At 37.2% G+C, this 15,348-nt stretch overlaps 1 protein-coding gene across 5 annotated transcripts in view; it reads right to left on the bottom strand.

The window, feature by feature from the left end:
- Positions 1–15,348, bottom strand: part of FER (FER tyrosine kinase) — a 196,135-nt gene that overhangs the window by 43,805 nt on the left and 136,982 nt on the right. For all 5 annotated transcript variants that reach the window (XM_069775943.1, XM_069775947.1, XM_069775944.1 and 2 more), the window contains one exon: positions 8,797–8,920. In XM_069775943.1, the coding sequence (XP_069632044.1) occupies positions 8,797–8,920 (124 nt within the window). The remainder of the gene's footprint in view (positions 1–8,796; positions 8,921–15,348) is intronic.

Raw genomic sequence — 15,348 nt, 5'->3', positions numbered from 1 at the left:
GTTCACCTGTCTCTCCTCCTAGATGACAGCAGTTGAAGAGCACTGTATTAGTTACTTTAGGGTTGGGAATACCACATTTTGAAGAAACACAGTAGTGTCAAAACTATCAAAAATAATTTCCTGGAGCATTTGAAAGCACTGACACATTTATATTGATAAATGTTCATACAATCATAGAACGGTTTGGGTTGGAAGGGACCTTCCAGATGCTCTAGTTCCACCCCCCCTGCCATGGGCAGGGACACCTTCCACTAGACCAGGTTGCTCAAAGCCCCATTCAACCTGGCCTTGAACACTTCCAGGGATGGGGCATCCACAACCTCTCTGAGCAGCCTGTTCCAGTGCCTCAGCACCCTCATAGTCAAGAACTTCTTGCTTACATCTAATCTAAATCTACCCTCTTTCAGTTTAAAGCCATTACCCCTTCTCCTGTCACTACATGTCCTTGTAAAAAGTCCCTCTCGGGCTTTCTTGTAGGCCCCCTTTGGGTACTGGAAGGCTGCTGTAAGGTGTCCCCGGAGCGTTCTCTTCTCCAGGCTGAACAACCCCAACTCTCTCAGCCTGTCTTCATGGGGTAGATGCTCCAGCCCTCTGATCACCTTTGTGTCCCTCCTCTGGACTTGCTCCAACAGGTCCATGTTCTTCTTATGTTGGGGGTGTCAAAGCTGAACACAGTACTCCAGGTGGGGTCTCAGGAAAGCAGAGCAGAGTAGAGGGGGAGAATCACCTCCCTCAACCTGCTGATCACACTTCTTTTGATGCAGCCCAGGATACGGTTGGCTTTCTGGGCTGCAAGCACACACTGCCATGTCACGTTGAGCTTCTTGTCAACCAACACACCCAAGTCCTTCTCTTCAGGGCTGCTCTCAATTCACTCATCCCCCAGTCTGTATTTGTACTTGGGATTGCCCCAACCCATGTGCAGGCTACTCCTACTTTATGGTCTGGAATGCAGTTTTAATGGTTACTCATGAAAAAAGGATCTTGTGCAGGCTGACTACTTCAACAGCATTGCACCCTTGGAGCACAGAGACAGGCTGAAGACTCCAAGTGCCTTGGTACAGCATTAGCAGAGTATCAGCAAACACCGCAGCCTTAAGACGGGTGCAGCATTCCCTTCCTGCATTAAAAGCAGAGTACCAAGCAGCGCTGCGAGAGGAGCAGCAGCACTGTTTTGGCAACAGTCAACATTTCCTTAATTTGCTTAGCCACAAAGAGGACTCCCAAGAGCTGCTCTTTGAACTTAAGTTTTTTGGAAACAGTCAGCAGTCAGATCTTCAGCTACCCACAACAGAGCTGGGAGAAGGAGGGCTTCTGCAGTCTTCCTGTATAATTGCAATCTGGATAATTTGTCCAAATAAATGCTATGCATTTGTAATTGTTCTTCCATTAGTACCTCTTCTGAGCAGTAGACCAAATAAAAATAATCAATAACCTGTATAAAACCCGCAATGCTATAAATGCACAGTATCTTTATAATCTAATATAGTCAGTGGAAATACTGGTTTTAGAGGAAAAAAGCTTACTATTCAAGAGGCAACACGGAAGGTTGCATAAAGCACGTCCATATTAAGAAATAAAAGCTCAATACATGGTACTGTAATGTGCCAATCAAATTCAAAGTTTGACTAAAAATTATTTTATAGATACGGCAGAATAAATTTTGGTGGCTTTTTTTTTTAACACTAACAAAATACCTATATGAAGTGGCCTGCAGAAGCTAACAGTTCTTCATCAAAGTTCCATTTGTGGTTTTAACTTTAAATAGAATGGAAGTATTTCTAATGTTCATATTGTAAAAAACATGCTTGGAAACATCCTTCTATATAAAGCAGAGACATCATCTTACAAATAAGGCTTGAAATTACGATTATTCATTACATTTATGTGGCATTTCAACTATACTATTGACAATAATTCTCTGAAAGACTTATTCATTGAAGCATGATTATTATTGACACAACAGTACAGAATTTTTTGATTCAGCTATAATTGATTAAATATTTTCTGTGAAAGAAAGCTATAGCAATGGAATCTCACATCATCACTTAATTTTATACATGCAGTTCTGAATGAATCATAAAAAGCTAATTAATAATGGGAAATTAATCATTGCACTACAGTCCACCTAGTTTACAGAAAGGCAAACTCATTCAACCAAAATGTAGTCTTTCTTCATAAGTCATCACCAGCACAGAAAATTACAGAAACTACAATAGAGGTCCTAGGTATTGCAATTGCGCAGGAGGAAACACAGTATTCAGAGAAATGCGTTGTGCTCAAGGAGAATAAGCTACTTCGGAACACAACCAAAGCAGCCATTCCACTGAGCACTGAATTGCTTGGAGCCAGCCAAAAGCAGGCACAAACAAGTATTTACCTCCTGTCTTCCACTGGATTTAGGTAGAGAAATCAAGCAGGCAGGTTCTTCCCTCTCCTTAGGAAGGAGACCTGCTTGGTTTTGAAGCTAAACCATCACTCTCTTGCTCCCAGGAGACTTGAATCACTACTGACACACTAAACTAAACAGCACCTATGCTAAATTGAATAGGATCGCTTTTCATCTTTTTTGTGGTAGCTGAACTATTGTCCCAGGAAGAAACAGAAGATTCACAGGAAAGGAAAGACTAACTTAACTGTTTAGTATAGTTCTTACGGCATTCATGGTTAGGAAAGAGTTCCGACACTTCTTCCCCAAATTCTTTACATTAGTGGTTACCAGACTGAAGATGAAAAATAGTTCTGGGAGCAAAGTAGATCATGTAAACTAGATTAGTAACAGGGAAGCAAGTATTTCCTAGTAATTTATATGTAATGAATATAAATGGTATATATCTAATGAAAACTACAGAAATCCAGAATTAACATCAACAGAGCCAGGATTTCATAGTGTGAAGCCAAACCAGCGACTTCTAATTTCATGTGGGGTTTGTAAGGGCTAGAAAACTAAGGTAAAAAGAAGCAGTAGTAATATGACTAAAAATGGAAGAGCTGGACCACAGAACATGATCACCTTACAAATGAACTCATCTTCTTTAATTCAGAACATGGGAGACTTCCAGAACATAACTGCAAAGGAAAATTTGACTAAGGAAAATGCCTTGAATGCAGATAGTCCGTATCTTCTCACATGCATAGTGCACATATTGAAAATAAGTCATTTGAATCTAATACCAACTTTACGCTACATTTGGCAGATACATAGTTGAAGGCTACTGCTGGTAACTTTAGTGAAAAACTGACATAGGGAATGTTTATTAATTGATCACTTCTAAGATTCTAACTTTTATTATAGCTCTCTGCTAATATTCCATCTTCAAATTTGTTTAATCACAGAATGGTTTGGGTTGGAAGGGACCTTCCAGATCCTCTAGTTCCAGCCCCCCTGCCATGGGCAGGGACACCTTCCACTAGATCAGGTTGCTCAAAGCCCCATCCAACCTGGCCTTGAACTCTTCCAGGGAGGGGGTTTCCACAGCCTCTCTGGGCAACCTGTTCCAGGGTCTCACCAACCTCACTGTAAAAAACTTCTTCCTTATGTTCAATATAAACCTCTTTTAGTTTAAAACCGTTGCCCCTTGTCCTGTTGCTACCTGCCACTACAGGTAAAAAAGTATTTGTCCCTCTTTCTTATAAGCCCTCTTCATAAAGCGAAAAGCGACAATAAGGTCTCCCTGGAGCCTTCTCTTCTCCAGGCTGAACAACCCCAACTCTCTCAGCCTTTCTTCATAGCAGAGGTGTTCCAGCTCTCTGATTGTCTTTGTGGCCCTCCTCTGGACTCACTCCAACAGGTCCATGACCTTCTTATGCTGGGGGCACCAGAGCTGAACACAGTACTCCAGGTGGGGTCTCACCAGAGCAAAGCAGAGGGGGACAATCACCTCTCTCAACCTGCTGGTAACTCTTCTTTTGATGCAGCCCAGGATACAATCAGCTTTCTGGGCTGCAAGTGCACATTGCCGGCTCACGTCCAGCTTTTCATCCACCATCACCCTCAGGTCCTTCTCCTCTGCTCTCAATCCCTTCAACTCTCAGCCTGTATTGATACTGGGGGTTGCCCTGACCCATGTGCAGGACGTTGCACTTGGCCTTGTTGAACCTCACGAGGTTCACATTAAATTATTTAAAAAAATAAACTGGTTCTTAATGTATTTGTAAAAGCTCTTAAACAAGGTAAAAATTAATCTACTTCTCAAGTAAAGCAGACAAACTGTGCAGAACACTATCAAGGAACACAATAGCTAACTGAAAAAAAGAAAAATATTTCTGCTAGTTTCAGTTAGAATTATATATGTATTACTTGTACACAATTTTCCACACAGAAATATTTTAAAGACCTGTCTCTGATTTTGAAAGGTTGTACTGACCATCAAATGATAAAAACAGAGGAACTCCTACACATAATTGCTTCTCTCAGTATTAAAATATTTTTCCAACTGAATTCTACCATAATTTGAATTATTTTCATTACAAAATGATGGCGGTGAAGAGAGGGGAAAATAAAACAAACAATAGGCATGTCCAAATTCTCTGAATCGGGTAGTTGCAGCTTCTCTCCTATACTCCCACAGGACTGGTTTGGAAACTAAAAATAAATTATGGTAAAAATACATTCATCACATGCAAATCAAATACTGGAAAAGAAGACCACTCATAAATGCTTATTGAACCAACTGAAATTTTCTCATCTTCTTCCTTATCTGGTATTTCTAATTAACAGAAAAAATGGAACTATCTAAACAATAGCATATGGTAAAAATGAAAAGCAAGAAACAATTCTTCAACCTCATGTTAATTAAATGGAGATGAAATGACTAGATTCTTCTGTATATGTTCAACCACTCTTCTTATTTCTTTTAATAACATCTTTCCATGCAGCTTTTTTTTTTTTTCCTCATTAAGCCCACTCATTTCTGCTCTTTTAACAGAACAAAGAGAGAGCAAAGAGCAAGTGATATCTGGATGCTAGAGGAGATGAAAATGTCGATCAAATAATCACTCACATGCATTAAGCATTCTAAGTCTGACAAATTTTAACTTTATATTTGCACCTACTGAAACACCATAGCACACACAAAAATAGAAAACAAAAGAGGAGACTAGTTGTTGCACTGGCCTCAGTACTGAAAGGCTAAGTCAAAGTATGACTCAAATAGCAATTTCAGAAAGCCAGTACAGATTTATGTAGAATTTTAAAATAAAGAGGCTAAGTATAGCTAGTGCAGCTACAACTACAAAGTGGCATTAAGAAAAAATTTTAATAAACTGCTGAGAAGCCTTTAGTTTCACATTAACATCAAGTCAAATACATATGGTACTAAATTATGGTCACCTAAATTGCTAAAAAAATGTGAGGATTCTGAACAAATCTTTAAGACAACAAATAGAATACTACAGAAAAACAACAGCATGAAGCAAAACAATTCTGGTTTGCTGCAACCTACATAATAGACTATTTCTAATTATATATTATTGATCCTTCTTAAGCAGTAGTAATCAAAGCCTATGGACTTTTAAACAAAATAAAAAACATTACGCTGCTTAGTTCATTTTCTCTCTAGTTAATTTTCTTACCTTTTTTTAAACTGAGAACCACTTTCAGTTGATGAAGTTTCTGACAAAAAAGAACAAGTTTATTGTTCTTTCAAAAAAATTACTATTTTTTTACATAGTGCTAAAACTTCTTCTTACAATGAATTAAATTGTTCTATTCTAATCTACATGCTCTCAACTTTAAACTTACCCTTGACTAATTTGTCTTACCTGACCTAAAAAGGAGGGAACAAGGGCTCCCAAATTCCTTGTACAGATCATGCAGTCACATAGCTGCACCTTCAGTGCTTGGGCAAGGGGGGGCTGAAACTCTCGTGGGGTTCTGAGTCCTGACCACCTAAAGGCTTGCTTACAAAGCATGAGACAGTTTGACTTTTCCCCGCTAGCCTGTCATTCCCTTCTTTAGTGTACCTGCAGCACAGCACCAAGAGTGTTGCACCTGCTAGTGTGCAGCAGGTTCAAAGTACCCAGCAAGCAACAGATGCTCTGTGGTCCTGTGGCAGACAGGGTTGCCAGACAAATATATCTCCAGCCATCCCCGAGGGTGCCCAGAAATTCTGGATAAATGCTCAAACTCCTCAAACAGGGAATACACCTAGAAAGATTTTATGTATGCTAATCCTACTGAGATGCAGTTTAGCCTTTGGTAAAACACATTTTAAAACTTCATGGGCTACTTTCTTAGAGTAAGGATTTGCCAATTAACCTGTATTACTAACTCAAAAAGCCCCACCCAGAAGTCCCTCTATCATTACTGCTAAAATCACTAAACTTCGTTGGTTGTTGTCCTGATCCAGAAATTTTCATTACGTTTACCTACCAAATTCAGAAGAATTATCTCACAAATATAGTAAGCACATATTATGGCCAACCACATAAATGCAAAAATAATCTTGAATATCCCAGAAAATAAGATTGGTAAAGTAATACTGGAAATGCATATTTTGATTTATTAACCTGTGTGTTTCATAAAAGTAAGCAGTTTTCCTGAAGATACTGTTTGCTTGCTTGGTTGCACTTTAAAACGGTAGTCTTCTTCAGGATAGGTTTACTAAAAATTTTGTTTCTGCCTTTAAGCAAAGTGGTAGCACTCTCTGATAACCTCCTGTGACAATCTGTGATAATAATAAACACATTTTGTGAAGATTTTGAAAGTTAGAAAGCAAATAGTGGGAAAGAACTTTTCTCACTACTTGTATCATAGTATGTGTAACCCAGGCTTGTGTGCATTGGCCAGTCTATGGCACTAACAAAGCACATCAGATTACAGCTCTTTTTCCTGACTTGAGATCTATATGACATTTGTATTCAGCTTTCTAACTGAAAACAATGAAACAATGAAATCTTCATATGGTAAGACATAGCTACATATATCTTCTCACTGAAATACATTCTTTGAATCACCATTAGCTTTGTAAACACACCTTAAGAATAGCTGTTCCTATTCACTGCTAACCGCCAGCCCTGAGATACACTGAAGCCACACTGTCATCCACAGTAGTTAGAACAGTACTAAGCCACATAAATGAGCAAGGATATCCTTTTTTCCAGAGTTAAAAAAAAAAAAAAGAAAAAGGGGGGGTGGAGAGAGCACTTCTCCAAAAAGAATTGTTTCTAAAACTTTTATTTTGCAGGCATCGCACTAGCATTTAAAGGATAAATACCACATTCTTTTTCAGTAATTGCAATTACTAGCTAAGACATTACACAATAATAATAGTAAATTTTAGTTATTCAGCTATTACTTTTCCCCTTGGTTTTATTTTCTAAGAACAAAGGAGTTGTAAACAGGCATTTCTGATTTAACATTGATCTGACATTTGCAGAAATTATTAAACACCAGAGCATTTATGAGGCTAGTGTAAATCACTAATGCTGTTACTTGCTCTGATTTTTATGCTGTTATTTTCTTGGCAAACAGAGCCAGGCTGAAACACATTCTACCATGACAGAATGCTGGGACCTTAATCCTATTTTTCCCCATGGTGCCTACAATACCTGTCTGGGATTTCCCCAAAGGAATATTCCATAGTTTTATACTGTGAGTTAGGTTTTTTAATTTCATGTTTCTTATATATCATGATCTTGCAGAAGTGTTTCAATTAGTGTTTCAGAATAATTTTCCACGTTTTGGAAACAGCATAAGATTACTATTCCATTTAAGCTTCCTTATATCAAGTTGAACACAAAAAAGAGCAAAAGATACATAAATGACACTTACAACAATACTGTAAGATTTTATAAATTGGTTTTGAGCTTACTCTTGTTGAAAGAATGTTTTTAAAGATAAATCTACTCCTTGACCTGCATGATTGCAGCTGAACAATTCACTGTTGATAAAAATCTAAGAGAAATGCCACTCAGGACTCCAATAACAGCATTCATCAGAACAGTGCTAAATATCAAATGGCCTGATTACGTAAGTGAAGTGGCACACAGTTCACCTACAAATGTTCTACAACACAAAGCGGAAGTCATCAATATTACAAATGAAAACTTGGTTCTTCATAATTTTTCTGTAAAGTGGGTTATCATCATGTTTATTTCTCATATTTCAGCTATATCATTGTAGCACGGTATATACTGTGATATTCTCAGAGAAAAATACGTGGAAATTAAGCACATTTCCTTTGACATAAACTGAGTCTAAGCAGCACCATGGCACAATCAAACTGGATAAGAAACAACAAAAAGGAATGGTAGGAATAGAAATAAGGTACTCCAAGAGCATAATGCCTGATAATCTTCTATATTTTAGAGAAAGCAGTCCAGGCAATTAATATTTTAACATACAGAATTCTAGTTTTTCTCCCTTTATTATATGAGAAACCAGTGGATTCTTCTGAAACACACATCAAACGTAACTTAACTTCTTTGTTGGCCATGCAAGTACGTGTATCAGACAGGCTATAAGCCTCACAGATTGCTTTTTGCCATGATACATTGTCACCATACGAATTATGCTCCTTATAATGCAAATTATTATGGTGAAAAAAATAATTTTTAACTCGCATTAATAGCAACAAACTATACAGATCAAATAATGTAGTACTTATTTTTACCCAAATGAACAGAACAGTTTTGAATTAGACAAACAATAATGACCTTCTTTCAGAAAAAGTGTAGTCTTTTTTTTTAAACTGTAGGGGTCACTCCTGTTGATAATAAGCACCATATACACTTAAGAGCTAGCATTTCCAATGATCCAAATTACAATAGTGAGAAAAAAAAAATCTTCCTTACCTATGTATACAGTTTTTAGACTCAAGATATGCCATACCAGAAGCAGCATCTAATGAAAATTTTACCAACTGTTTCGTTTTTAGCTCATCCTTCTTTTTTCTTAAAAAGGACAGGAAATCACCTCCTAGAAAAACAGACAGATGGACAGTAAGACACAACAGACAGGATACTCACATTTATCTCTCATTAGGGGTATGAGACCAAACAAAATGCAGCTATTAGATGCTCTCCTCAACCTGTCAGTTTGAGGCTAGCCTAAGAAAAAGGAAGGAACTCACCTTTCAAAATGCAGTTTCCCTAACTCCCCTTAAATACTAGGTGCTTAAAAGTGAAAGCTGCACACCATGTTTTTGATACACCCAAAATCTTCACCAGTGTACATTAAATACAGACTTATATGAAAATTGTTGACAAAAATAATTGATAATTTGTGATAAATATATTTCTCTAATCACAGAATGGTTGCTGTAGGTGTTTATAAAAATTGTGAATAAAGAGGTTAGGTCCTATTAGTTACATGAGAGTAATTAATTTTTAATTGATCATTTGCAGTGGTGTTTCTTAAATTCCACACTGATGTGTTTGGAGGGGTAACAAAGTGTTTTAGTTCTTGGGCAATGTTAACTGCGTATTAGACACTGGCAGTTGAACATAAACAACTATTACTGTGACTTCACAGCCTTCTTCCTTGGAGGAACAAAGCTGCTGTCCTGTTGTCTGAGGAGGGGAAGGGGTCAGCGTGGATTATTTCCAAAAGGGAATTTGTGTTTGTAAAAAAAGTTTCTGAAGAACTGATTTAGAACAAAGATAAGCAGAAGAGACATTATATAAACACTGCAATGCCACATTCTGATTGATATAACTCTATTAATAAAGACTTTTTTCTAAAATATATTTTATTGTTGCAGGCAAGGACAAAAAATCAATGTGGTAGAGCTTTCCACATCAGAGTATTTATTTGCTAGTGTGTAGCCAGCCATTGCTCCGGTCTTTGTTTCTTGTCACTTTGCAAATAATATACTGTTACACAATTTTATGTACTGCCTTTCTTAGCAGTGTGAGAAGACACTATGTATTAAAAGTTTCATATGGGATTTTCTTAGGAGTCCATTTCTATTTATATTTCATAGTGTAAGAAATAAAATAAGAGAATATTAAAGAAAAAAGTCTGCGGTTATGAAGTGTAACTCCAATACTCTTCAAATATTAAGTTGGAGTAAGTGTAAACTGGATTAGCACTTTAACGGCCAACTGCTTTGTTTATTCATCTTGCTTTTAGCACAAATGATCAGGATATGATGGCTTCATAGGGTGTCCCTTAATGAAAACTCCCAGAAAATAAACACCTGATAAACCATAAATAAAACCCACTGATTCAATTTTTGCTTGATTCCTTTTTTTGTAAACACAGTAATTTTACAGGAAAGCCAGAAACCCCTCTATTTTCACAGAATCATATAATAGTTGAGGTTGACAGGGACCTCTGGATGTCATCTGCTCCAACGCCCTGCTCAAGCAGGATCACCTAGAGCTGGGTGCCCAGGACCATTCCCAGATGGCTTTTGCATATCTCCACGGAGGGAGATTCTACAACTTCCCTGGGCCACCTGTGCCAGAGCTCGGTCACCCGGACAGTGAGAGTGTTTCCTGATGTTCAGAGGGAACCTCCTGTGTTTCAGTCCGTGCCCACTGCCTCTGGTCCTGTCACTGGGCACCACTGACAAGAGCCTGGCTTTGTCCTCTTGGCACCCTCCCTGCAGGTGTTTATATGCATTGATGAGATCCCCCCAAGCCTTCTCTTCTCCAGGCTGGACAGTCCCAGCTCCCTCAGCCTTTCCTCATATGAGAGATGCTCCAGTCCCTTCACCATCTTGGTGGCCCTCCAGTATGTCCACGTCTCTCTTGTACTGGGGAGACCAGAACTGGACACAGTACTCCAAGAGTAGCCTCAACAGTGCTGAGCAGAGGGGAAGAATCACCTCCCTCGATCTGCTGGCAACACTTCTAATGCAGTCCAGGATACCATTAACCCTCTTTGCCGCAAGGACACATTGCTGGTGCGCGTTCAACTTGGTGTCCACCAGGACCTCCCGGTCCTTATCTGCCAAGCTGCTTTCTAGCTGGGCAGCCCCCAGCATGTACTGGTGCCTGGGGTTGTTTCTCCCCAGGTGCAGCACTTTGCACTTCCCCTTGTTGAACTGCATGAGGTTCCTGTCAGCCCACTTCTCCAACCTGTCCAGGTCCCTCTGGATGGCAGCAGGACTGGTGTATCGGCCCTTCCTCCCAGTTTTGTGTCATCAGCAAATATTCTGAGAGTGCACTCTGCCCCACCATCCAGATCATTAATGAAGACGTGAAACAGTATTGGACCCAGTATTGACCCTGGGGTACATCACTAGTTATGAACCTCCAATTTTCTTAATGTTCTGATTCTAATTAAATAGGTGAATAAAATTATCCAATACATTCTTTCTTCAGTGACAAATTTCTGGCAGTTTTTAAAAAGCAGTGCATGTAACAGCAAAACAGAGTGTGTTTAGGGCATATATAGTCTATTTTCAATTTGTAAGAGTAACAAAGGGTTTGTATCAACCACATAATCCAAAACTATGGATCATCTATGTATTTAAAATTAGACTGCCAGAACACATTGTTAAAGTGCAAGGATGAAAGCAAAGGTGAGTGATCTTTTTTACTCACAAAGCAGTGAATGCTCTCATTTGGGCCAACCAGAACCCCTCAGGTGAGCAAGCAAATACTGCATCCCAAGTACACCAATAGTGCTGCTGGCATGCACGGAGCCCACAATGCCCTTCACTCCCATGCTGGGTAACACACAGATGGAAAATCAAGAGCTGACTGGATGCCCTTGACTCTAAAGCCAGTTTGAAATACCTTCTGTTTTACAAAAGATAGTTACACACATTAAATCTCCAAAGCCTGACTGGGTGAATCTTGGGGTACTGAATTTTAAATTCTGATGAATCTTAAAAGAACAGAATACTATTGCAAACTGGACTGGGTAACAATCACCCTTCCTTTAATCTGAGAGGTTACTGACATAGTCTGGTAACTGGCAAAAAATAGGTATTGCCAGAGAGAAGGAAGATAAACACTCCATTGAAATATGTGTCATTTCTTACGCATGTAAACAGAATTATTCTGGTTATAGCAGACAGTTAACAATAATTTTGAAGCAATTCTCCCCTCCAATACATAAAAACAAACTGATGAAAATAATTTTGTTTATATATTGAGAACTCACTGCTCTGTACATAGGAATCATCTTTTAATTAGTAAGTATGATTATATGCCTTTATAAATGTGAAAGTCTTCCAATTTTGACAAATTGTGGCATTACTTGAATGAGAACAGTAAATCAAGGAAGCTTACAGAAAAAACATATAAGACCATCCTAAAAAACCCCTACCCTTGATCAATCAATGTTCCAAAATTGAAGACTGAGAATTTCTAACAACTTACTGCATGAAGAACTGAAAAGACAGATAAGCTCAGTTTGATACATGAAAAAAAAAAACAAGATACCTTCTCACACAGCCATACTAAAGGTGAACAAACAAGTTCTAGGTAAGAAAGGTCTATTTATAAAAAGTGTTATAACAACATTGGTGTGAGTCTAAATTCATATTCCTCACAATTTGTATAAACTCTTTCTACAAATGAGTTACTGCTCTCCACAATCAACAGTAAAAAATCTGTTCTCAAATAACAAGCCATTAAAGACAACAAGGTATCAAAAGAAAAGCTAACCATATCCATTAAAAAATTTAGAAACAATACATGTTATAAATTTGTTTCTAATATGCTCAGGCAATCAGATTAAGATCCTAATTTTCATCAGTTCATTTCTGGACAGGATTAAAAGCTGCTCAGCTCCTTACATCAGAGTATATGAAACTCGCAGAACACAAGCCTGTAACTTCCCAATGCAATCATACCATCAGGAAGTGATTTAGACCTGCTAATTTTCAGTGTTTGGCATGTACGGTATGAACTTCTAGAGTTTTGAGCAAAACCAGCACAGTATACTTGAGCTGTATACAGTGTATTTTATGCCTGTCATCAAAACACAGTTTTATTAAAATTATCTTAATCTGTCTCAGAGTCTCAATAGTGAAAAAAGTCAGCAAAGGTATGTTTTCGCTAGCAGTTCTGTCTTCTTGTATCTGTCCTTACACAGAGATGACAAAAATGTCTTTTAAATACTCTGTTCAACATCGATTTGAAAGCACTATTAGTTGCAGACAAAATAGAAGAGCATAGTGATATACATCTCATTCTGTGCAAGATATGTAACTTAAGGTTAAATCTGATTATCCTCATCATTGTGATACCAACACAGGCTTAAGTGTCTGTCCTTTAACTAACAGAATTACTAGTAAATTCTGACTTTTACTGTCTACTGTGGCCAATGTTCCAGCTATTCATCTTCATAGGAAAGCAACCACATGAATACCTTCAAAGCTGAGTTAAAGAGGATTTCACTACAAACCCTTCAGCATAGAGGGCTACATAATATTTTAACGTGCTTCTTAAAACAAGTTTAAATATAAAACGCCCTAATTCACTATTTGCAGCATATAGTGTCAGAGCATTATCTCCAATATAATAGCTGTTGATAGAAATGAAATAAACAGACCAATTAAGGCTATGAAACAACTGAAACAAAACTAGATGAGTACACAATAGTAAGTAATGCTTTCTCTTATATGTGGAATTTCCATTGTGTTCTACAGGGCTACTTGTTACTCCAGTTAATGGCACACAACAGCAGCAGGAAATGAGGTTTGCTCCAACCACTCTAAGTACTACAGAAATAATTAGACGATTATAGTATTATCACCAAGCAGAAATCAACTCCCTGTTTTGGGTTTACAGGAGGATAAATAACAGTACTGGAGTGTCTGCCTAATATGATAGAATTATTTTACCAAGTAGATGATAAAATGTATACATAAGCAGAAGCTCTATGAGAGTAGCCTGCTATAATTGGATTCCTGAAAACAGTCCTTCATGTGAATGTGAACTATTTCTCATTACATGCAGAAATTTTAAGAGGGCAAAAATACCACATAGCAGCATCTCCTAGTGTTGGCCATAGTTTAGAGCATAAACTTTATGCTGTATGTTAAGTAGTATCTTATGGCAATATAACAGTTCACTTAATGGCACACACAAAGTAAGCTAATGTTTTGCAAGAGAAAAAAAAACTATCAGTGATCTATGAGAAGAAATCAGAATAGAAGAAACAGCACTGAAATATGTTAAATCCATTTACAAAATATTTAATTATGGCAATGTCTGACTTTAATGGCATTTACAATCAACTGTGAGTACATACTTCAGTGTTCTCCTGAGCTGGTGCCCAAAATGGTACCTACCTACTTGTTCTAGGCACTCTTGGCATTGTTTTGATAATAAGTACTGACACTGAACATAACTAAAATATAGTTTTGAAATTATGGCGGGAAATGTCCCCCTTATTGAAATCTAGATATATAGACATACATTATTTATATATTATATCTATATAGTATCACACCATTTTAATAATGTTATACACAATAATCATACAAATATTAATAAATGTGTTAATAGCAATTATTAAGAATGATATGGAATTATATATATTATTACTTACATATAAGTTTTAATAAAGTGGGAGAATTTCCTTTACTAAACAGTCTTGTTAAGTAGCAGTTTGTTTAAAGAGTCCACTTAATTGTTCTTATATTTATACACACATTAATCATGCAGATGCAGCATGCTTCTGGCCATACCACTTAATGGTCACCTAACAGAGATGAGCTCCATGATTCAATATTCATAATTATTTTACAAGCTATTATAATATTATTTAAATGACCTTTATCTGCACCTGTATTTAAGTATTTATGAATTTGAGGATTCATATGGTTATTCTTTTGTCTAACGTACAGAAAGAAATTTAGAGTTTCTTTATTTCCCAGTATCTCAATCCCATATACGTTATCAACAAAATGAACCCAAACACATCTACTTAAAACTATGAATTTAAAATAGTAAACATGCATTTGTAGCAATTCTAGAAGATAGTTTTTTAAGAAAGTAAGCAGTTATTTGACAAACTATTAAAAATGTAAGGGTTTAGAAATGCTGAAGCACTCATTTTCCTTAAAATAGTGTGCCTTCACTTTTCAACTAATGGATCATTTGTATGTATGCAATGCAGAGCTTTCACTTTTTTTTTTTTTTAAATTTTATATAGGTAGTAACAGAAACTGTAAATAAGCCCAAGGTTTTTCAACTGCCTACAGAGTACTTATGTGAAATCCAGTTAGAACTTCATTTTTTCTGTTAAGCAAAGCAAACAAAAGCTGCTATAATCATGCAAAGTTTTGCTATAGTAATAGTAACAAAGGTAGTAATGAAGTATCAGTGGAAATGCATGTATTAGAAAACAAAAGATCAAAGAAAAACCCAAGAGTTAAAAGAATGGTGTGCATTGACAGCCAAGGACATGATAAAAAACAACAAACAGGTAAACACAGA

Source organism: Haliaeetus albicilla, chromosome Z (genome assembly GCF_947461875.1).
Source record: "Haliaeetus albicilla chromosome Z, bHalAlb1.1, whole genome shotgun sequence".
Classification (NCBI taxonomy): domain Eukaryota; kingdom Metazoa; phylum Chordata; class Aves; order Accipitriformes; family Accipitridae; genus Haliaeetus; species Haliaeetus albicilla.
The sequence above is the reverse complement of the archived record's forward strand: the minus strand, read 5'-3'. Positions and strand labels throughout refer to the sequence as shown.